The following is a 23,340-nucleotide window of genomic DNA, read 5'->3' on the forward strand; positions in this document are numbered from 1 at the left end:
AAGTAATATCTGATAGTGGAAAACAGTGATATCTAAAGATGTTATTGTAAAATATCTGATAGAAGAAAACCGTGATATCTAAAGATGTTATTGTAAAATATCTGATAGTGGAAAACAGTGATATCTAAAGATGTTATTGTAAAATATCTGATAGTGGAAAACCGTGATATCTAAAGATGTTATTGTAAAATATCTGATAGAAGAAAACAGTGATATCTAAAGATGTTATTGTAAAATATCTGATAGAAGAAAACCGTGATATCTAAAGATGTCATTGTAAAATATCTGATAGTGGAAAACAGTAATATCTAATGATGTTATTGTAAAATATCTGATAGTGGAAAACAGTGATATCTAAAGATGTTATTGTAAAATATCTGATAGAAGAAAACAGTGATATCTCAAGATGTTATTGTAAAACATCTGATAGTGGAAAACAGTGATATCTAAAGATGTTATTGGAAAATATCTGATAGTGGAAAACCGTGATATCTAAAGATGTTATTGTAAAATATCTGATAGAAGAAAACAGTGATAACTTAAGATGTTATTGTAAAATATCTGATAGTGGAAAACCGTGATATCCAAAGATGTTATTGTAAAATATCTGATAGAAGAAATCAGTGATATCTAAAGATGTTATTGTAAAATATCTGATAGAAGAAAACAGTGATATCTAAAGATGTTATTGTAAAATGTCTGATAGTGTAAAACAGTAATATCTAAAGATGTTATTGTAAAATTACCAAATAACAATTACAAACAATCAATTTTAAACCTGATTTAAAAAAAATACCAAAAATAGAATGGAAGCTCTGGTATGTGCTGTTTTTGTAAATCTTTATTATTTGGTAAACATATGAGTTTTAATCTGATTTCTTGTTTATTTTGTTGGTGTTTTTTTGTAATCTCTGCTGCTTATATTTAAACTGTGTTATAAACAAATATGGAATGATTCCCAATGAGACAAATATCCAAAGCAGAACGATATGACGTAAACACGCTTGTTACCCCGATTTTTGTTTGTCCATGGATTTATGAGTTTTAAACAGCGGTATACTACTGTTGCCTTTATTTTTCAAATACTAAAAATACAAAGTACAGATCTTCGAGTACTCGCAGTTACTCAACGCTAGTTCAAAGCCAATAACAACTAATAAAACAGTCATGTATCTCTGAATTACATATCAATCAGTACAAATGTACTATGCATACTTGCAATTACAAATGTTTGACTGTATTGTATTGTCATTATATGTCGGCTACGATCTCTACAAAGAGTATTCTACTAGCAAATTATGCGTACCGACCCTAAATAAAACATCACTGTCTATGTTTACCAGGAGGAACAACGAATGTTAAAATCATTAATTATCTTCTCAGTATGTAAATCAACGTGTTGTGTTCTTTTGTAACAGAAAAATATAAGATGGAATTTGTGATTAATTGTTACATTTGTAAATACGCGTTCCGTTAACGTGCAGTTGCAAACTGGCAAATGATATTTTGACGTTTACAATGAAACATTTGATCAATAGATATGGAGACTTTAAAAAAAAAATAGACATCCCTATTTGAAGGCCGCTCAATTATGAATGTCCTAACCAGGAAGTATTGTTAAATTTTGACACTTATTTCTGAACGTGCTACATCCCGCCTACTTATTTCAGATATAGTTGGATAAATCGATCTTTAATGTGCATAAACGGAACCCCCTCTCTAAGCGTTTAAGCGGATGAACGTAATTATTCAGTCTCGACTAGAATAAGTATTTATGAATCTAGAAATGGAATAACTTTGATTACAGACTTATTTCTGGACAAAAGCCGTCTTTTTGTTTTGTCATAGCGTTTCAATACCAGAGCCAACCTCTTAGGTGCTGTTGTCCTACATTGTAAAATAATTTTGTTTGTTTTCTTAATACCTTGCGTATATACCTCCAAGATATTAAGCAGGTGCTGGGAACAGGATACAAAACGCCGCAAAATTATGATGTGACCACACGCCACATGTCCCTTTATATGGTGATAACTACGTATCTGATGACAAGGAAGTCTAGGTTTTACGTACTTTTTAAAAATGAAAATGATAGTTTCATTATCAAAGATAACAAAGGTCAATTCACTTAGGTATAAGTTGTACTACATTTTCCAGATGAAAAGACGTTCCCATTATCTTTGTCATATTTTCTTGACTTCTAATAAGAAAATATTATTTTATGCAGGAAAACAACTCGTCAAAGATACATTGCTTATAATCCGGTACGTCAAAATGCTCATTTCGTCTGTTTACGACTCCTACATTGCACTTGAATCGAAACGGAAGGAAGCCAAGGTAGAAGATTTTTAAACCAAAATGTTTGAAAAGTTATGATATAAAATAAAATCTGAGTGCCCTAGAATCGGTGGTAACTACTGGAACAGCTATGTCTTCTTTCTAGTTTGAATTACAAAAAGTGTACACTTAGTAGTAGTAATCTAAGACTTTATTCTTATTATTTTCTTGTAATATCATTGTACCGACTGCGTTTGGTGATTGAAAACCACAGGAAGTCAGGTCTTTAAAGCTATTGACCACTACAGTGATTTCCTAACGGAATGCAAACACTAACAGGCAGGTGTGATGATTTAACTTCAAGCATTAATTACTATTTACCTCGATGGACGAGTGATATAAGTAGATTATCTACAATAATCACTATAGCATGTCATCGATTTATGATAGTGTGGTTTCGAATTTCACACGTGGCGATGAGTGTTTGACTCCGATATTTGTGACATTGATTGCCAATTTTGCCAAAGATCGTTGCGTGTCGCTTGGTATTTCCTGTTTACCAAACTTTGAAATTTTCGACAAACTAAGGATTTTCTTATTCCAGGCATAGATTACGTTAGAAGTATTTGGCACAACTTTTTGGAATTTTGGATCCTCAATGCTCTTCAACTTTGTACTTGTTTGGCTTTATAAATATTTTGATATGAGCGTCACTGATGAGTCTTATGTAGACGAAACGCGCGTCTGGTGTACGAAATTATTATCCTGGTACCTTTGATAACTATTGGTACCTCGGCTTCCTTCACCAATAAAAACTGACCGAAACGAATCATACAAAGTGACAATAGACACAAACCCCTTCACAGTTCATTATTGAAATCGATGATAACCATAGTTTATTCATTTCCGTAATTGACTCATTCGGAATAGCTGCTGACACCACCAGGTTTGATAAGAGATCACATTTCCAAAGTGTAGAGTATGTATGGTAAAGCAGTTCATACATACGAAACAAATGTGATATGGGGTAAATGTAACAAGGCAACTCATCAGCATGTCTTTGTTTTGTCTTCTTTGTGTATCTGCCTCTAAGTATTGATGTCTATCCACACTTCAACGAAAATGATTCATCAATTGTAACCTCTTATTTAAGGATTTAATTGAAATTTTCATTGAAAATGTTCAACTTAAAGGGATAATTTTTTATTAAAAGGTCAATAACAAACCATCTATAATACTAAAATTACGAGGTCCAATTTGTCAGCCGTCATTACGTAAAAACGATTAATCAAAGATTCAACTTTATATATAACTATTGTTATGCGTTTATTTTTCTACATTGGTTAGAGGTATAGGGGGAGGGTTGAGATCTCACAAACATGTTTAACCCCACCGTATTTTTGCGCCTGTCCCAAGTCAGGAGCCTCTGGCCTTTGTTAGTCTTGTATTATTTTTATATTAGTTTCTTGTGTACAATTTGGAAATTAGTATGGCGTTCATTATCACTGAACTAGTATATATTTGTTTAGGGGCCAGCTGAAAGACGCCTTCGCGTGCGGGAATTTCTCGCTACATTGAAGACCTGTTGGTGACCTTCTGCTGTTGTTTTTTATTTGGTCGGGTTGTTGTCCCTTTGACACATTCCCCATTTCCATTCTCAATTTTAATATAGTACAATGGTGTTGATATAAATTAAACCACTCCAGGTCCCTTTGTTTCCACGTAATTCATATTGCCAATAATTGAGAAGTTCCGGATCGAGTCCGACACCGATACCAATAGTATATTCACCTGTTACCTTATCTGTACGTTCCAGATCTGACAGGCGCACCACCAAACGGTGTATTTAGAATTTTGCTGTATACTGTTGAGTAAAAAATAATCCATTCCAGGCCCTTTTGTTTTCCAAATTATTAATATTACCAATAATTAATATGTTCCAGGTCGACGGGTTCAAACAGAAAGATTTTTGAAAGCAGAGAAAACTGTGCGTCTTTATTAGATGATAATATCAATACTAAAATAAGGCATACGCTTAGTTATACACATTCATTCAGTCACGGACCCGCGATATCACGGGTGTGTTCTAGTATACATGTATATATAGAAAAACAAAAAACACCATTAGAAAATTAAAACAAGATAAAAAACAATCCACCAAAAACTACTTAGAAAACTAAAAAAGACACATATATATTTGACCCTATAAAAATCAAGACAATTTAATTATGAATAAAAACAACAGCAGTACGTTCACTCGTGTTCTCATGGATTAAACTGAATTAGTTATATTAAGTCTACACAAATCATATCAGAATGTTGTATATGTGATATAAAATGATACTTTATACGTTTGGTGCATTTGCTTCAAGAATTTTCAAACTCAATATTTCAAAGCAAGACTAGATGAATCAACGTAGGCCGTAAGTTTCAACATAAATGAGCTACCGTTTGATTTCTTTGGAGGAGGGAGGAGGAGGGGTAAGCTAAAAATATTTGTCCTGTATTTTTTTTAAGTTGTAATCTCTGTCCTGGCTTTTTGGCCCTGCCTATTTTAATTAGTCTATCCTGATTTTTTACATAAATTGTCAGCCTGCCTACTTTTGTACCAAGTTGCTCATCCTGCCTTTTTTATACTAAAAACTCCGGATCCTGGTCTGCTTTTTTCAAATGTCATCCAAGCCCCCGTCCCCGATAGAAATTAAATGGTAGCTCTCTAATGCGTATGTTATGAAATCATCGGTGCATTTATGGCACCACAAGATTATGATGTACTACCTACTCTGTGATACGACATCCTGTAAGTAAGTCGAGTGAGATCGAGAGCAGTGTATAGAAGAAAAAAGGTAATCAAGCTTTCAATCGGATTAATTTTTAGGAATAACAAATTACCGTTTATTTTCTTTACAGGACAAAATTATAAAGAAACAGTAAACTGTTCCCCCTAACTGCGTCGATCTTATTTTTTCAAATTATTTTGATTGCTCTTACCTGGCCGACTACCAGAATGTCCGGTCTCAGAAAAGTGAACCTCTCGATAAATTGTATAATCAGGAGTCAACAGAATCTCTAGCCTCAGAAAAGGTAGCCTCTCGATAAATTGTATAATCAGGAGTCAACAGAATGTCTAACCTCAGAAAAGGTAACCTCTCGACAAATTGTATAATCAGGAGTCAGTCGACAGAATGTCTAACCTCAGAAAAGGAAAGCTCTCGATAAATTGTATAATCAGGAGTCGACAGAATGTCTAACCTCAGAAAAGGTAACCTCTCGATAAATTGTATAAACAGCAGTCAACAGAATGTCTAACCTCAGAAAAGGTAACCTCTCGATAAATTGTATAAGCAGCAGTCAACAGAATGTCTAACCTCAAAAAGGTAACCTCTCGATAAATTGTGTAAGCAGCAGTCAACAGAATGTCTAACCTAAGAAAAGATAACCTCTCGATAAATTGTATAAGCATCAGTCAACAGAATGTCTAACCTCAGAAAAGGTAACCTCTTGATAAATTGTAAAAGCAGCAGTCAACAGAATGTCTAGCCTCAGAAAATGTAACCTCTCGATAAATTGTATAAGCAGCAGTCAACAGAATGTCTAGCCTCAGAAAAGGTAACCTCTCGATAAATTGTATAATCAGGAGTCAAAATTTGGTAAAATGAAAAAGTATATCGTTTAGAAAATTGATGTGTACAATTCTGTAAATCTCGGCAAACGGAAAGTTTGTCTTTTATCTTTTTAGGGTTGCTATTGTAATTGAAATTTTTGACAAACTAGGGATTTTCTTATTCCAGGCATAGATTACGTTAGAAGTATTTGGCACAACTTTTTGGAATTTTGGATCCTCAATGCTCTTCAACTTTGTACTTGTTTGGCTTTATAAATATTTTGATATGAGCGTCACTGATGAGTCTTATGTAGACGAAACGCGCGTCTGGTGTACGAAATTATTATCCTGGTACTTTTGATAACTATTGGTACCTCGGCTTCCTTCACCAATAAAAACTGACCGCAACGAATCATACAAAGTGACAATAGACACAAACCCCTTCACAGTTCATTATTGAAATCGATGATAACCATAGTTTATTCATTTCCGTCATTGACTCATTCGGAATAGCTGCTGACACCACCAGGTTTGATAAGAGATCACATTTCCAAAGTGTAGAGTATGTATGGTAAAGCAGTTCATACATACGAAACAAATGCGATATGGGGTAAATGTAACAAGGCAACTCATCAGCATGTCTTTGTTTTGTCTTCTTTGTGTATCTGCCTCTAAGTATTGATGTCTATCCACACTTCAACGAAAATGATTCGTCAATTGTAACCTCTTATTTAAGGGTTTAATTGAAATTGTCATTGAAAATGTTAAATTTAAAGGGATAATTTTTCTTAAAAGGTCAATAACAAACCATATAAATATAGAAAAACAAAAAAGAACATAAGAAAATTAAAACAAGATAAACAACAATCCATCAAAAAATGATACTTTATACGTTTGGTGCATTTGCTTCAAGAATTTTCAAACTCAATATTTCAAAGCAAGACTAGATGAATCATCGTAGGCCGTACGTTTCAACATAAAGGATCTACCGTTTGATTTCTTTGGGGAAGGGAGGAGGAGGGGTATGCTAAAAATATTTGTCCTGTATTTTGTTTAGATGTAATCTCTGTCCTGGTTTTTTGGCCCTGCCTATTTTAATTAGTCTATCCTGACTTTTTTACATAAATTGTCAGCCTGCCTTTTTTGTACCAAGTTGCTCAGCCTGCCTTTTTTATACTAAAAACTCCGGATCCTGGTCTGCTTTTTACAAATGTCATTCAAGCCCCCGTCCCCGATAAGAATTAAATGGTAGCTCTCTAATGCATATGTTATTAAATCATCGGTGCATTTATGGCACCACAAGATTATGATGTACTACCTACTCTGTGATACGACATCCTGTAAGTAAGTCGAGTGAGCTCGAAAGCAGTGTATAGAAGAAAAAGAAATCAAGCTTTCAATCGGATTAATTTTTAGGGATAATAAATTTACGTTTATTTTCTTTACCGGAAAAATTATAAAGAAACAGTAAACTGTTCCTTCTAACTGCGCCGATCTTATTTTCAAATTATTTTGATTGCTCTTACACGACCGAGTACCAGAATGTCCGGTCTCAGAAAAGGGAACCTTTCGGTAAATTGTATAATCAGGAGTCAACAGAATGTCTAACCTCAGAAAAGGTAACCTCTCAATAAATTGTATAATCAGGAGTCAGTCGACAGAATGTCTAACCTCAGAAAAGGTAACCTCTCAATAAATTGTATAATCCGGAGTCAACAGAATGTCTAACCTCAGAAAAGGTAACCTCTCGATAAATTGTATAATCAGGAGTCAGTCGACAGAATGTCTAACCTCAGAAAAGGAAACCTCTCGATAAATTGTATAATCAGGAGTCGACAGAATGTCTAACCTCAGAAAATGTAACCTCTCGATATATTGTATAAGCAGCAGTCAACAGACTGTCTAACCTCAGAAATGGTAACCTCTCGATAAATTGTATAATCAGGAGTCAGTCGACAGAATGTCTAACCTCAGAAAAGGAAACCTCTCGATAAATTGTATAATCAGGAGTCGACAGAATGTCTAACCTCAGAAAATGTAACCTCTCGATAAATTGTATAAGCAGCAGTCAACAGACTGTCTAACCTCAGAAAAGGTAACCTCTCGATAAATTGTATAAGCAGCAGTCAACAGAATGTCTCACCTCAGAAAAGATAACGTCTCGATAAATTGTATAAGCTATTAGGTCCGAGACCACCATTGTCGTCCCTTGATTTTCGTTGTTCACAAATATAGTCCCTAGTGTTGACAGTGGGTTACTTGCTATTAATTTTTATACCTCTTCCAAATTTATTTCTCCATGTTTAATGCCTCAAATTGCAAGTAGGGGGATAAAATTACACTGTAAAAAAATTTGGGTCCAGAATTTTAAAGGAAAGTAGTGATTTGGTCCAGCTGAAAAAGGTTGAAAATGAGCACTTCGGAAGCTGTCAAAAGATTTCAAGACGCCCTAAACATAAAATTGTCCATATTTTGAGTTAGACGCGATGAAGTTTTCTATAATTTTGATATAATTTGTCCCAAAAGTAGTACAACACACTGTAAAACTTTCTTTGAGAAAGTGCAGGTGGGATTTTTTTTATTTTCATTTATGTTCTAAAAGAAATGCACTACGAATTAATTGTGTTCTCGGACCAGCAGTCAAAAGAATGTCTAACCTCAGAAAAGGTAACCTCTCGATAAATTGTATAAGCAACAGTCAACAGAATGTCTAACCGCAGAAAATGTAACCTCTCGATAAATTGTATAAGCAACAGTCAACAGAATGTCCAGCCTCAGAAAAGGTAACCTCTCGATAAATTGTATAATCAGGAGTCAAAATTTGGTAAAATGAAAAAGTATATCGTTTAGAAAATTGATGTGTACAATTCTGTAAATCTCGGCAAACGGGAAGTTTGTCTTTGATCTTTTTATGGTTGCTATTGTAAGACCAAACAATCAGGTATGGTAACGTATTTATTTTGAAAGCAAATGAGTAATTACAGACACTGAATTACAGCTTTAGGAACACATTCACATGACGAGAGCCATTACCGTATAGGCAAATAATGATTAAGTAAGTTCAAGTACCTGAAGTGAACTGAAATAAATAAGCAATTCCATTCATTGTTTATTAAAATATAATACACTGAGTGTCAATAGTAACGCAACACAAAGCATTCCTTTTCAAGCTTGATCCCATTTGGTCTCTTTAGAGTTACAATATAAAAAGGTAAGGTCAATGCATTCTTCAAACAGTTTTTACATGTTACTTGATCAATTTATTCTTGCCTCGATTTTTTTCATTTAAGAAACATTAAATTAGCCACATAGTGGTCAAAACTAAAGCTCATAAAAGTGAACACACTGGACCAAATCAAAGATAATATTCTTTACATGTCTTTTTTATTAATTGAATTTGTAATTTTGGGGGTACAAATGTGGTATTTGTAAGTGTAAAAATGTAAAATTTAAATAAAGCTCGATTAGTCAACCCCCAATTGAAGAAGATCTGTCGGTTTGCCTTTTTCAGTATGGGATATCCTTCTATTAGTACTCACAGTAAGAAATACTTTTTTTCTTTTTCTTAAATCTATCAGATTGTTTAGATCGAACACATTTCGTACAACTTGTTGCTCTCGTTTAATTTGTTCAGAGCTATTAAACTGCTAAATTAAGTTTACTTGTAATGCTATAACTAAATATAATGAATTTAATGTTTTAACGCTGAGTAATGATAATACTTGCTTGATATTCTTTTTTAACGAAAAAATAATCGTAAGAACTCGGTCGTTATCGAGTGAACAATTGGCTTTTCGGTATTTCAAAAGTTAGTGCACTATTTCAATAATGTGACTTTGTTTACACATTGAAGTTTTTTGCTGGACGGTATATTCACATGGAATTCATTTTAGTGTTGTTCTTTGCATGAACAAAAGGGTACATTTAACATTTAATTTAAAAGTATTAATTAGATGTCGTAGTTGTGAGTGCTCCAGTCAGGTATATTTAGATTGTCTATATTCAGATTCAGTATATGATAATCATTACAAAATATGTCTTCCTCAGGGTACTTTCCGCCATGTTTTAAATATGTCAATCATCTGCTTCCGAAAGTCAGGATTCATGAAAGCATACACAAACGGATTGCTGACGTTGTACGTAAAATATAAATAAAATATTGTCACATTAAAATCAATGAGATTATGCATCATCAACCATGCAGGTAAAAATACAATTATAAAAATAACCGCCACTATGGAAAGCATCAATGCTGTTTTAATATTATTCATTCGGATCTTCTCTAGTTTACTGTGTAATACACCTTTCGTACGATCGGTAAATCCATTTTTAAATTTTCCGGAACATGACGATTCGTTAAGATTAATGTCTTCTGTTTGTGTTGTAGCGTCATTTCCAAGGTAAACTATTTCGGTATTGTCGTTTTCTCCAATAGGACTCTGTTTGAAAGTGCAACACGGAAATGATTCATTGCGTAACCGTCGCCTGCGTCGTTTTAAAATGAAGCCATAAATTATGCAATAAATGAAGGTAACAGCAATGACACAGACAGCGTAAAATGCCGAATGAATTGTTTTAAATGTTTGTGCGCCTTTGATTCCAAATGTTAAATGGTTAAAATAGCATTGACCATATGCAATTTCTGGTGGCTTTTCGGTATTGTTGTGTAACCCAGATTCATTTTTGTACATATTATGAGCTTTCACTAAGTTGTTTTTTATTTCTCCGGGAGACAGATTCGGATCAATTGTTGATGTTTCGTTGAGCAAAGATGTCAAATTATTCGTAGGATAGTTATAAACTCCATAACTTAGGCATGAAAATATTCCAATAACAAAGGCAATGATTACGGACATGCAAATAAGAACGCCTGCACGTGATACTGTCATAACTCTCATAAATGGCCGACAAATGCAGAAATACCTGTCAATAGCTATCATTACCATTGTGAGAGCTGAAAATGAAATAGTACTCGTTGTCAAGAAATGAAATATTTTGCACAGAATATCATGTTCCATTTCAAATTTATTCAATTCCATTGCAACTGTAGCGGGAATTGTTATCAGACATGTTGTAAAATCCGTCCCGGCGAGCGTAAGAATAAAAATGGTGGATGTGTACTTTGACCTAGCACGTGTAAATCCATAAAGAACTAAACCGTTTCCAATAACTCCAATTACAGAAAACGCGCACATGATTCCGATTGCAATTTGGATGTCTGTTTCATTTTCTTTCGGCTCCTCTCCTTCCATCTCTTCTGAATAGCAATTCTTCGCAAATGTAACAAGTTTAGAACTACACAATACCTAAAATAGAAAGATGAGACATTGACAAACTGTCAGTTTTATATTAAACATGACGAACTAATTGTAAATTAATACAAATCTGTTTTAGATCAAGGCTGTATAAATTATTTGATAGATTGTTTACTTGGTGCCGGGATCAATATAGACTATATCCCGCTGCAAATGTTTGCACCTGTCCTAAGTCAGGAATCTGTAGTTGTCGATTGCTGATGTAATTTATACGTGTTTTTCGTTTCTCGTTTTTTTTATATAGATTAGACCGTTGGTTTTCCAGTTTGAATGGTTTTACCTTAGTAATTTTGGGGTCCTTTATTATAGCTTGTTGTTTGGTGAGAGCCAAGGCTCCGTGTTGAAGGCCGTGCATTGACCTATAATGGTTTACTTTTTTAAAATGTTGTTTGGATGGAGAGTTGTTTCATTGGCACTCACACCACATCTTCCTATATCTATATAATACATTTCTCTCCTTTGTTCGCTTGTAATAAAATATTATTTGATTGGTTATTTGTACATTTTCTTGTTGATAATTTAAATTTATTCAAAAGTAAAATCACAAAAAAAATGAACTAATCAAATGACCAAACACAAAGCTGAAACACATAAAACGAAAGGATAACAACTGTCATTTACCTGACTTGGTACAGGAATGTTCTTATATAGAAAATGAGGAAATAAATCTTGTTTTATAGGTAGCTAAACCTCTCACTTGTATGACAGTCGCATCAAATTCCATTATATCGACAACGATGCGTGAACAAAACAAACAGACATAATAGTGTAAAAAATAGGTTTACAGCAGTTGACATTGTGTTATAATTATCTTAATCACTATAAAACAAACAAATATTTAACAGAGAAGCACAAAAAGGCATATTATAGGTACATGTACTTGGACCGAATCCCTAACCTGACAGACACATGGTTAAGTCCTAAAATATAGTATTAAAACAAAATTTCTTAGTTTTCTTTTATTTACGTCAACGTAATTAAGAAAACTTATGTTTCTTGTATACTAACCACATACGAAGAATATCATATAGTGTCAAGTCATAATGATTTCATAATATTTATATATGTTCTGATAAATAATTTTGTGTATAAAAATAAAGCGATGTAGTATGATTGCCAATGAGATGGACATGTTCCTTACGTCATAACTACAATCCCCTTCCCTTTCATAAATGTGACCTACCGAATTAGACTATTTACTAGATGTGTTATCTCATAAGCAACACGACGGGTGCCACATGTGGATCAGAATCTGCTTACCGTTCCGGAGCACCTGATATCCCCCCTAGTTTTTGGTGGGGTTCGTGTTGCTCATGCAATCTTTAGTTTAATATGTTGTGTCATGTGTACTATAGTGTTTGTCTGTTTGTATTTTTCATTTTTAGCCATGGCGTTGTCAGTTAATTTTCGATTTATGAATTTGACTGTCCCTCTGGTATCTTTCGTCCATCTTTTTTAACAATGAGTTAAATCATTGCCATAAACATGTACATGTGTAATATAGTTTATTATAAAAGTCGTTAGATTTGTCTTTTAAATACATGTAATACTAGGAAAACGAACTTTCTTATTGTACATAACACCACAAGGTGGTACATGTAACTCTTTTAAAATTAGCTGAACGTTCTAATCAAATTCTATTGATAAGGAAAACAGTGTTTGTCAAACTGCTATATAGCAAACGATATTTTGTCCGATAAAGTGTAATATGGTTGATGTTTTTTTTTGATTTTTTTTCAAAGGATCGAAGTTGATATTTTGTCAAATTTTTGAAAACTAAGCAAGCCAAATTAATTGTAGGCTTGGTGTTTGATTCCATGTTAAGAATTGTAATCTCTAATCACAATGGACAACTTATCTCCCTTAGAGAATACATGACAGTCATGCGCTGTTAATGTTTACATGTACAAGTATGGTCGTAAAGTTGTAAATTTTGATTTTTTTTTTACAATCAGACGATAAACCAAATCAAACTTATCCGCGAAAACATCCAAGTGAACAATAAATGATCCTAAATTAAGGCGTTTTAGCGTTTATATAAGATTTTGTTGAATCAGATTTACGTGTTAATCTGAGACTTTAAACTTTTTATTGTATTTTTTTATAAATATAAATATAACATAGAATTAATATTCGAATTAACCAGCGTCACACGTATTTCAAATTAAATGACATTTAAAAGACAAATATGATTAGGATTTGTTCTTCATGTTTTTATTTCTTGGCTTAAGAGACTATTTTATGTAAAGTTTATAGTCAATACGTCTTGTAATGACTTGAAATGGGATATATATATATTTTTTTAATATTCTGAATCAATTTGATTTGCTAATTTACATTTTTCTCCTTTAATGTATCAAGATTCTGTAAACAAGTTGAATAAGTTCGGCCATGCAAATGATCATGTTTTCGCACTATTCATGGAGTTGCTTCATAGTACTTGATAGTATAATATATACAGCTTGTGTCGCTTGAGTGTAAGAGGTCGAATCTAAATCACCAAACTAATTACTTTACAGTTGCTTTCTTTGAAATTCCATTCTTCTATTTCATAGTTTTTTACAAAATCTTTTTTTTTATAAGGTGATAGAAAATCCTACATTTTACAATGGTATTTTTCTGATTCATTCACATTTTTTAAAATAAAATAAGCTATTTTCTCATTTGGTGGCATTTTTACACAACAATTTTTTTTTTTTTTTTTATAAGGTGATAGAAAATCCTACGTTTTACAATGGTATTTTTCTGATTCATTTACATTTTTAAAAATAAAATAAGCTATTTTCTCATTTGGTGGCATTTATATTAGTCTCTAAAGCTTAGATTTATAATGCCTTTAACAAAACAAATTAATTAGTCATGTTTTAAGTCATGCAAAAGATCAAGGTGTATTCGATTAATTCCCTGTCTGTATTAGTGTTTTACGATTGTTTAGCCTTTAGGTATTAGTTAATAGGTTGTCATGAAACTAGATCGTGTCGTAAACCTCAGAGATTAGAATTTGGTATCCTTCAGATAAATACTTTTAACTGGTATTTTGTTTGACCACGGCTTATTTATAAACGTATCTAGAAGGACTTCTTATGGTTTCTTCGTTAACATTTGCCCTTTTGTCGATACAAGCAGTATAAATTTGCCTTTGATAAATACATTAACGAAAATCAAAGGAATCGCTACAAATACCTACCGATATAAAAACTCTCAGACAAATAACTAAGAACACAGCATGAAATAAAGCAAAAAACGAACCAAAGAGAATCTTGTATATTTTTACTACAATGAATTGCATGTACTATTAATGGAACTAAATTATGTATTGCTACATCTAAATATGTTTTAAGTACTGACTTATCGGAGGTAATAAAAAAAGTATTCACTTAAAACAATCGGGGAAAACAAATCATTTATCAATTCCTAATAATGTGGCGATATTTCTGGCATTTTATATGTTTTGAAACTCTTTTATCGGATATTTGCATGCGTTTTCTTTTAAAAACTGTTGTGTTTTATATTCCGTTAATTTGTACAGCCAATTCAAGTGAAAGGAAATATTGTTTGTTTTATTTCAAAATAATTTCTGTGTGACATACAATCATATTTTATAGTTTGATCAAACTGACATCATTAGGCTGCACGCTTGCACTTTTAAGCAGCAGGTTCTATTCATACTGAATACATGTGGGTAGAGGAGTATAATAATATAAGAGTTAGCTCAAGAGTTGGGCCTTTATAATGTTTATTTCCGTTTTTATTCATGAATTTTGTAATAAAATTCTTCCTTCAAAAACTAATTAGATGACTTTTTTTAAAGTAAATTCCTGAAAAAATCGATTTATGTCTTCAATGTATAATAAAAGAATAATAAAGATGCATAAAACTTATGACAACCCTGAGGTAAAAGCCAAATAAAGATTTCTATATAGACTTGCGAATTCAAAGGAAGGATCAATTGTTCGCGCGGACTTTTGTAAGTACATGTATCGTTGTATCATTAATGGTTTGTATTTTTAATCTACGTCATTACAGTCTAAATAACCAAAGGAGAGGGCTTGCGCACGCGTGAATCTAGTTTTATTTTGTCTGGTTTCCATCCCATATTTGGCTATGCTCGTACATATATCATTCGTGGTTGTTTTTGTTTTACGCCATATATTCTAGATAACCTATAGAAAGGATGTGTGCACACGTGAACCTCGTTCAATCAAGTCTGTTTCCCGTCCTGAATTTGCCCTTTTTTTGTCTTCTTCACACATCGATGTCAATATAATGATTTTTATGTGAATGTCATACAAGCGAGATGTTTAGCTAGCTATGCAACCAGTTAAATCCACCATTGTCTACACAAAGAAAATGCCTATATCAAGTCAGAAATATTGCAGTTGTTATTTATATGTTTGATGTGATTGAGCTTTTGAATTTGCCATTTGATAAGGGACTTTCCGTTTTGAGTTAACCTCGGAGTTCGTTTTTTGTTTTGTTTGTTATATTACTTTTTCCAACAGAGTTTTCAAAGAATAAAAAAGAAGATGTGGTATAATTGCCAATGAGACATCTATCCACAAAAGACCAAAATGCAACAACCGTTAACAACTATAGGTCACCGTAAGGCCTTCAACAATGAGCAAAGCCCATACCGCATAGTCAGCAATAAAATAAACCCGATAGGACAATGTAAAACAATGGAAGAGAAAACTAATGGCATTATTTATGTAAAAATAAATGAACGAAAACAAATATGTAACGCATAAACAAACAACAACCACTTGATTTACAGGCTCCTGACTTGGGACAGGCACATACATAAATAATTATAATGTGGCCGGGTCAAACATGTTAGCGGGATCCCAACCCTCCCACTAACCTGAGACAGTGGTATAACAGTACAACATAAGAACGAACTATAAAAATTAGTTGAAAAAGGCTTAACTCATCAGATGGACAAAAATACAAGTGGACGTGGCCGGGTACTTATACATCTCGACACAAAAAGAAACTATGAACAGATCTGAGAGTACTCGCAGTTATCTGACAGCTAGTTCAAAGCCACTAAAAACCAATAAAAAATCATGTATCTAAGACTAAACTATGATCAATCCGTACACATCCAATACCAATGGATTTAGTGTAAAGACGTCATAAACAGCCAGAGAAAAACATGACCTTGTGCAATGCTAAGTTACAGGTATCGACAGATTGTAGATCCATGAATACATGTATGTGTATGTATGTAACATACTAGTAAAGGCATATTGAATATTTACAGAGAAGACGAAACTAGTTACATGTATTTAAATTAAATCCGTTCTTTACCAAAGTCAGGTAACCTCGGTCAACTTAGATTTGTTACGCCTATCAACAGTTCCCATTGAAACTTAGTTGTCAAAAATGTCATTAAATGTGTTGCTATTGGTTAATTATATCATTTACTCTTTAATCCGTTAAAAATAAATTCTGTTACACAAATATGTGTTCCCGTTAAAACAATATTTCATAATATTTCAGCAATTTGGAACTTCTATTAATTCAAGTTAATAAATTAAGTTTAACCTTTAAAATTCTCTAAACTTATTTAAGCTGACAATATGACAAATTTATGCTAAAAAGTCTTTTTAGCCATGATTGAAAATAAGATGCACTTAGTATATCTAATCAAGTTAAAAATAAAAGTTTTTGATATCTTTAAGGAAAAAGCTTACAATTTGAAATATCAAACTTAAATCTTGTTTACATCTGTTTGCAGCACAACAGTTCTACCGATTGTGTTCATTCCTAAGGAATTATATAATTTGATTTGAAAGGCATTTTTTATTATCAAATTATGCAAGAATCTTCGGACTTCCTTGTTTGCACATTGTAGTTCTTTTGAGTGAAATTTTCTTCTATAATCTACACGACATTTGTTTTTCCACAGACGTAAGCACAATATAATTCCATTAGACTCACAATATAAATTGGATTATGCAGATTAAAGGAAATACGTTTCTTTTCTGGTTTCTTAGAAACAGTATTCTTTGACAGTCCAGTTCAAATCGATGTATAGTTAATTATACAGTTCAAAACTAGACCACATATCTCGAAGAAATATTCAGCAAACAGGAATAATTGAATACCTGTCATTAAAATAAGTTCTGGTAACAATGCATATAAGATAAATGTACCAGAACTGATTCACATGAAAGTACTTCTCACGTCAGTTCTTGGATGTAACAGGGGGTAACTATGTTTGGTCTTTAAGGTGGTACCCAACACTACAGGGAGATAACTCTGTAAAGTCAGCTAAACTTTTAATTACGTTGTGTTGTAAAAGGAATATTAAGCTTCTCAATGATCAAAATTGTTTTTTTTGTCAAAGTGCTATATAACCAGTGTAATTTTTCTGACAAAACGGTTGGTTAAAAAAAAATTAAATTTTAATATTTTTGTTTAAGGGTCAAAGTAAATACTTTGACAAAATTTTACAAAAATTTAAAGAGCCAAGTTAGTTTTAGTGAAAGTGGTGGGTACCACCTACGAAATTTGAGGGAAAAAAATACATGACAATGTTTGTTTGAAATGAAATAAGAAAAAATCAGATATAAAGATAAAACGAATAGTCAAAGGTACACAATATAAAAGGTATCGCACAATCTTGTTACCACGTGTCCTTATTGAAATGATCAGTTGTAAAGGCTCCGTGTTGAAGACCGTACTTAGACCTGTAATGGTTCATATAATTACTTTCACAAATTGTGACTTTGATGGAGAGTTGTTTCATTGACACTCATAGGGAAGCACATCTTCTTATATCTATAAATCAGGCCGTTGGTTTTTATTGTTTTTATTGTATTATTAAGTTTGCATATCTAAGCCTTTTGTAGAACTAACTATACAGTCTGGGTTTTGCTTATTGTCGACGGCCTCACGGTGGCTCAGTTTCGTACATCAACTTCATATGGTCTCTAGCAGTAGGTTTGTTGTCTCATTAATACTCATACTACATAGACAGCCGGACAATACTTCAGTAAGCTTTAACAAATACTGTTATCTTAAAGCAACATTATTTTATTGTTAAAGAAATTAATGTATATCTAGTACATTTTATAACTTTTGATATTTTAAAAGACGCCAGTTTCCGTAGCACAAAAACTAGTCAAATAGATGCCTCATTACCTAAATTGGTTCGTAAGCTACTAACATATTAACACATTTTTAACCGATTGCAAAAGGTAGATAGATATATCATATATGTCACATGACAGAAGACCTGTCAATCAATTATTTGCAGGAGAAGTGTATGGCAAAACTATAACATAGCTATGTTACACTATAGATGATATTTAATCTGATAACTCACAATCAGAAATGCATCAATTTCAGTTTTTATGTAAATATGATCCATAAGTGGTTATTTGAGATCTCAAAATAAGTTTAAAAATGATAATTCGCGCATTAAAGTATCCCATGTAATGATAACTTCGAGCATTAATGTATTGGTAGTAGCAGGAATGAGTTTATCAGAGCTTTGTTTTGTAATAATATATAGTAGATAAGTCTTTAGCAAAATGAGAGGTCATTGCACCTAATTGTTTCTTAAAAATTGCAACTTAAAAAGTTCGACTATACATGTAAAACGATGCGAAAATGCATGTTTAATAAATTAGAATTGAATCCAGCTCTGTTGATCTGTTATTGACTATCATTACTGGCTTAATGTATAAACGTTCACATTCTTGAAAGAAAAAAATCTTGAAATTTCGAATAAAAAAGAGTCGAAATATAACGATAGGGAATGTTGGAGAAGATATGACAACGCCATGGTAAATAGGGAAATAATGATGAGAAAATGAACAATGAAAGCATTTAAACGCGTAATTTAAAACTAATCAAGTGACTGAAAAACAAGAAGCACAGAAAAATCTCGCGGGGACAAGAAAAGGGGGGGGGGGGGGGGGGGGGTAAAAGAAAATTTAGTATTTCATATTTTAACACAATCTCATCCCAAAATCCCATTTTCAAAACAAAAAAAATGCATACACAATTTTTATAAATTGAGCAAATACAATGAAAAGTAAAGCAATTTAAAGAAATAAATAACGATCTATGAATTAACATATTGAGGAGACTTGACCCTAAACTTTAAAATATTTTCTTAGTTTTCTAACGGCAAATTTCAATGTTGTGTATGTTCTTAGTAAAATATGTATTCTTATTCCTATGGCCAAGAGCTTGTAGAACATACTACAGTTTCACCTTTTATTCTCTTGTATCTATTTGACGGATTGTTGTATCTTTTTGATATATAAATTGTGTCATTTTACACAATAAATATATCTTCAGTGATGCTCGAGGCTAAGCTATTTGAAAAAGAACAAAAACCTTATCCGTATAAGACAAAATCCGAAAGAGGAATGCGAAGGAGAAACGTACAAATTATATAATTAATTTAAAATGGTTGCCTAACTTAAATTACATCAATAGTATTCAAAAACAGCGACTTCAGAGTATCAGAGAACAAGAAAATACTATAACATATGCTATGCAAGAGTAACAGTGTATTATGTGTCCACTTTTTTTAAATAACAAACTCAACGCTTTATTGGAGTCTTTACTTATTCAAGGGGTACAATCAAAATCACGTGATGGATATACACACACCGGAAGTAACAGTCGAGCAGACCGCTTGAAAGATAAGTAGTCGTATTTACTTGTTTATATCAATAAAATTTAATAAATGAGGTAGTGCACCGAATGTCGGATACTTTCTAGCTTTGAAATACACAATTATCCTTGCTGGAAAGCGTGCAGTTAATGCTAACACTTCGACACAAAAGTTCGTCGAAAATTTGGAACTGTGTCGAAGTGTTTGCAATAACTGCACGCTTTCTAGCAAAAACAATTGTCTATTTTAAAACTACATACTATCCGACATTCGGTGTGCCAACATATTAATCAAAATTTAATTGATATAAACAATAAAATGAAACTACTAACCTTTCAAGCGGCGAGTTCGACTGTAACTTCCGATGTGTGTATATCCATCACGTGATTTTGATTGTACCCCTTGTTATTTATGTCATCAAGAGTTACAGAGTATTATGTGTCCACTTTTTTAAAAGAACAAACTCGACGCTTTATTGGAGTCTTTACTTATTTATGTCATAATTTCACATCCGGGTTATCATTAATACTAAATACTAGTTCTCGATGTGACGAAGTTGTTTTCAATTACGTTTAATTGACGTTTACAAACCCCGTCTGGCTTAAGTAAATCAAATTTGTATGATTTACAATCGAAGTGCCAATCAAGTGGACCGCTTTAACAATAAATTGTTTCTTATCTCGTTCTCATCAGTCGCTCACTTGTGACTTAGTCATTAAACTTGATCAAAATTACAAAAGGTTGCTGGTTATTGCGTTACCAGCAATTTCCGCTGATTACCGGAGATAATTCTCAATTCGATTGGTATTAGTTCCCACTCAGTAGCCATAGTCAATTGACACAATATATAAAATAAAAACAATACGGAAAAGATGAGAAAATCCGTAAATAGACTTACTGTACTGTAATATCGTCTTGGTCATATTGATAATTTTGGTAATTTTACCATTGATATTGCAGACTCTTGGAGGACAATTACCCACATCATCGGCATCTGCAATCCAAGACAATTATATATACACTATTCAAATTCTATTATAGTCTAGAAAACTTGAGAATATATTTTTGGAAAGTTTAACAGACATATCAAATTGTATGTACTAAAGCTGTAAATTCTTTGACACAGGTTTACAAAAGATACGGAAAGGTCAAAGGAGAATTCAAAACTCCTAATACTGATTTGTCTGACGAGTGACATAAACGAACAGGATTGACTGCACGCAAAATGTCTGACCTATTTTGAATTTAAGTCCGGAAATTTATTAGTAATTATAAACTCTAACCGAGACGTTTTTTCTTTTATCCAGAGTTCCAGATAGGTTGAGATAGAAAGATAAAAAATGTTTAAAAAGTACAATTTATTCAATTGTGTTTCAGTATATGGGTTCAAAAGGGTGAAAGACATCAAGGGAAGATTCAACACTCATAAGTCGCAGATACATTTTTTACATGATTAATTAGTCCGTGAGTTTTGTCGTTTGAATTACATTTGTGATTTCTAGGACTTGTATAGCTGAATATGCGGTATTGGCTTTGTTCATTATTGAAGGCCGAACGAATATTCGTGACATCGAGAACTAGTTTTTAGTATTAATGATAACCCGGATATGAAATTATGACATAGATAAGTAAAGACTCCAATAAAGCGTTGAGTTTTTTATTTTAAAATAGTGGACACATAATAGCTGTTAATTTCGGTGTCATTTTGGTTCTCTGTTGAGAATTGTCTCATTGGAAGTCTGACCACATCTTCTATTATATACAAAGGCAAATTTCACTCACATCAATTTCACGTGAATTTAAATTCATGTGAATCTCACGTGAAATTCACATCAATTTCACCTCAAACATGCTCATACGGGAAAACAGTTTTTGTGAGTTTCAAGTGATACTCATGTGAAACTCATGTGAATTTCACATAAAAATCACGATTTTTTTTTCATGTGAAATTCACATGAATTTTTAAAATAGAGTAATTCAAATAACATCTTAATTTTCAAATTTAATTAAAATCATGAAAAATATCAATTTTTGTTGTAAATTTCACATGAAATTCATGTGAAAAATTTCACATCAGATTCATGTAAATCTCAATTCACGTGAAAATCACATAAAAATGTTCACGTGAGTTTCATGTATAAGCTCGATTGAGGTGAATCTCATGTGAAATTTTTCATGCAACTTTGATGTGAAATTCATGTGAAATTCATGTGAGCAAATTTTGCCAGTCATAAAAAAAAACCTAAAAGACGACCATAGTACGACAAACAAGTCAATAAAACATTATATCAAATACTAAAAAACGGAGCAACACAAATACCACAACCACTGGAGGCAGTCTCAATGGCTTCAATGTTCAAAATTGAGAATGAAAACAGGAATTGTGTCAAAGAGACAGTAACCCAACCAAAGAGCAGACAACAGCACAAGGCCACCAATGTGGGTCTTAATCAATAAAAATATTGGATTTGGTGATAATTTTTTATGACCGATGGCCTAGGTCATATACGATATTGATACTTTGAAAACTAGAGATAAAACATTTGGAACATTGAGATCATTCATGTCTCCGTTTTTTTATTGCTTTTGATTTTTACTTTTAAAACTTAACTAATAAAAAATTAAAAGTATCAAACGATTACATAAAAAGATTTCAATATAAAATTGAATGTCAAGTAATGCCATAAAAAACCTGCAGATTTTGTTGTAATTATTAAAGTTACATGAAAAGTTACTTGGGATTAGGTCTTCGTAATCAGAATCAAATAACTTGATGATTTGTAATGATGGTACCGCGATGCAGATGAAAGTTTCTTTTTTTCATGAACTTAAAATATGCATATTTGAATATATCCAAATTGTTTTGAATACAATGCATTAATTTATATTCCTTTGCCACACTAATGTATAAAAATATGTTTGTTTGCAGTGTGCATAATAATTTGTTTTTTAAATTAAGGGTATTGCAAAAGAATTTGTCTCTGCCCAGGATAATTTTATGAGGATTTTGAAGTGGCATGTTTAAACGGACTGTTTTTCATGCTTTTTTTATACAGGATTTTGTTTTGCATATCTAGCCTATAAAGGTAGTTTTATACCGATTTATCTGTATGCATAAACGAATTGTCGTTCTGACTATTTTTGATTTTGACTGAATATATGTATTGACTTTACCTCACAAACTTTATATTTAGTTTTTTTTAGTGAGTAATTCGGCACAAATTGAACATCAATTATCCTTTCAAAATAATCTGCATTGCTATAAGATCAAAGGATAAGCAAATGACTTACATGCACAGCAAACACGCAGATCGTTGATAAAAGTGATAAATACTTCAACATGTATTATGCTTTAATAATCATAAGTAAGATGTATAGGAAACTAAACAAAAGTAACAAGCCAATAGATAAGTATAAAGATACCTGTAGCTAGGTTGATAACAAAGATACCATACACTTCAACATGCATTGCGTTTGATCATCATTATTAAGTTGTAAACAAAATAAGA

At 32.4% G+C, this 23,340-nt stretch overlaps 1 protein-coding gene across 3 annotated transcripts in view; it reads right to left on the minus strand.

Moving 5' to 3' along the window:
• Window positions 1-8,865: 8,865 nt before the first annotated feature.
• LOC134693365 (cholecystokinin receptor type A-like) overlaps window positions 8,866-23,340 on the minus strand; it is a 67,434-nt gene continuing 52,959 nt past the window's right edge. For 2 of the 3 annotated variants that reach the window (XM_063554139.1, XM_063554140.1), the window contains exon 2: window positions 8,866-11,184. In XM_063554139.1, coding sequence (XP_063410209.1) covers window positions 9,922-11,130 — 1,209 coding nt within the window. In that variant the 5' untranslated portion in view covers window positions 11,131-11,184 and the 3' untranslated portion in view covers window positions 8,866-9,921. Of the gene's footprint in view, window positions 11,185-20,729; window positions 20,826-23,340 lie in introns of those variants that run through there. The other variant, XM_063554141.1, reaches the window with a different exon arrangement.

The sequence above is a fragment of the Mytilus trossulus genome, chromosome 12 (assembly GCF_036588685.1).
Source record: "Mytilus trossulus isolate FHL-02 chromosome 12, PNRI_Mtr1.1.1.hap1, whole genome shotgun sequence".
NCBI classification, from domain to species: domain Eukaryota; kingdom Metazoa; phylum Mollusca; class Bivalvia; order Mytilida; family Mytilidae; genus Mytilus; species Mytilus trossulus.